The 1838-nt window shown below is 54.8% G+C and overlaps 1 protein-coding gene across 4 annotated transcripts in view; it reads right to left on the reverse strand.

Moving 5' to 3' along the window:
* Window positions 1–1838, reverse strand: part of WDR45 (WD repeat domain 45) — a 5560-nt gene that overhangs the window by 1693 nt on the left and 2029 nt on the right. Inside the window, exons 3-6 of one of the 4 annotated variants that reach the window (XM_077752963.1) lie at window positions 1706–1780; window positions 1509–1613; window positions 501–606; window positions 283–377 (exon numbers count right to left, since the gene is read on the reverse strand). In XM_077752963.1, coding sequence (XP_077609089.1) covers window positions 283–377; window positions 501–606; window positions 1509–1613; window positions 1706–1780 — 381 coding nt within the window. Of the gene's footprint in view, window positions 1–282; window positions 378–500; window positions 610–1265; window positions 1474–1508; window positions 1614–1705; window positions 1781–1838 lie in introns of those variants that run through there. The other 3 variants (XM_077752961.1, XM_077752965.1, XM_077752964.1) reach the window with 3 other exon arrangements.

Here is a 1838-nt window from a genome sequence, read left to right on the forward strand (position 1 = left end):
GTGCAGCCAGCCATGTCCTTACTGGGTGTTTCTGCTCTGCTATCTGGGGCACCCGGGGGTGGGGCAGGGCTTCGGGTAGAGACAGAGAACTGGTTAAGGGTTGGAAAGACGGACTGACTGGGAATATGAGCATCTGTCAGCCCATCTGAACATCTCTGCATAAAGACTCTCCCTGCCCCTCTTTCCCAGTTTCCCAGTGTGCCCCTTCCATCTTCTCGTTTCTGCCCCTCTGCCCCATCCACTGCCTCCTGCCCTCACACCTGCACATCTGGGTCCTCTCACCCTTGGGGTTGTCCCGGGTGTCAAACTCGAACAGCTTTCGGGGGTTGTCGGGGAAGGAGTACACGTAGATACGGTTCCTCAGCACGATCACGATTCTGTGGGCAACACACAACACAGGATGGCCATGAGGGGGGATGGTGGGGAGCCCATGGAGGACTAACCCTCTCGCCTACTGTGGGGACCTCCTACCTCCCCCACCCCGTCCTCCTCAGGCTCACTTGTCATGGCGCATGCGCACAGCCAGCACTGGCTTGGTGAAGGTGAACTCCAGCACCAGCTTGTCCTTGGAGTCCTTGCCCTCCCGGGCATCGTCCCAGATCAGCACTGCTGGGCAGGTGGGTGCGTTGTCGGGGCCAAGGTTTAGGGTGAGGGGCAGCCCTGGTGACACAAGACCCACCCCTACTCCCCATGGGACCTCAACCCACTTGCCTAATCTTTTGTTAACACCCAGTGTGGGCCTCATACGGCATGGGCACTTGTGGATGTGATTTCTGAGAGAATATGTTTCTAAAACTGTTATGTACTCATTTACAGGATGAAGAAACTGAGGCTTGAAGGGCTTGGGTTGAGTTTCTGGCCCAGAACCTCACTGCCCATCAGCAAACAAGCAGGGACTCACACCCAGGACTGTAACTCTCATTAGTAACTATTTCTGCCTCCAGGGTCCCAGTCTGTACCCCTAGAAGATTTCTGTGATGAATCCTAGGGCTCTGTGACTTGCGTAGGGCATCTCTTGCCATGTCCCAGTGGGATCAACAAAACCTTTAGAACAAGATGGCTCCTAAGGCTCAAAGCAAGAGGGTACTGGGGAGACAGCGCCAAGATTTTATGACCTATTGGCTGTGTGACCTTGGAAAAGCCCCTTAACCTCCCTGGGCCTCAGTTTCTTCATCTGTAAAAATGGGGATAACAATACTTCCTACTACATAGAGTTACTGTGAGGATTAAATGAGTTAATACATATAAAGTGCTTAGAACAGTACCAGGCTCATAGCAAGCGCTCCATAGGTAAAGACATGGCATACAGGAGGCATTCAATAAGTGTTAAGCGAAGGCAAAACACCAAGCTTCTCAAGCGATAAGATCCATGACTTCCAAGCTGTAGGCCTCACTGTGGGGCTCTGAGGTGCTCTGACATCTTCATCTGCCAGTGCCTCGGGGTGCCTGAAGGAGGCCAGGATTCCAGGGAATCTGGGCCAAGGGCGGGATGGGATGAGGGCACTTACCTGAGATCTCTGAGAACTTGGGGCTGCTACCACCACCCACCAGGGCCAGCAGGTTGGAGCGGTGCAGCATTTCCACCAGGCCCATGCTGCCCACCTGCTCATGGTCTGGACAAGGACCAGGGTGTCAGTAGGGGACCAGGGTGTCAATGCCCAGCCCAGCCCTTCTGCCCATTGCCCCTCCCCCACCAATGGCTCACCCAGATGCCCCTTCTCCATCAATGGCTCCACATTGTAGATGCGCACACCTGTCTCCATGGCGCAGCAAAAGCAGCCTGGGGTGGGGGTGGAATTTGGGCTGCCTCAAAGGATGCCAAGGTGGAAGCTATGGAC

This window comes from Crocuta crocuta, unplaced genomic scaffold (genome assembly GCF_008692635.1).
Source record: "Crocuta crocuta isolate KB4526 unplaced genomic scaffold, BGI_CrCroc_1.0 scaffold943, whole genome shotgun sequence".
In the NCBI taxonomy this organism is placed as follows: Eukaryota; Metazoa; Chordata; class Mammalia; order Carnivora; family Hyaenidae; genus Crocuta; species Crocuta crocuta.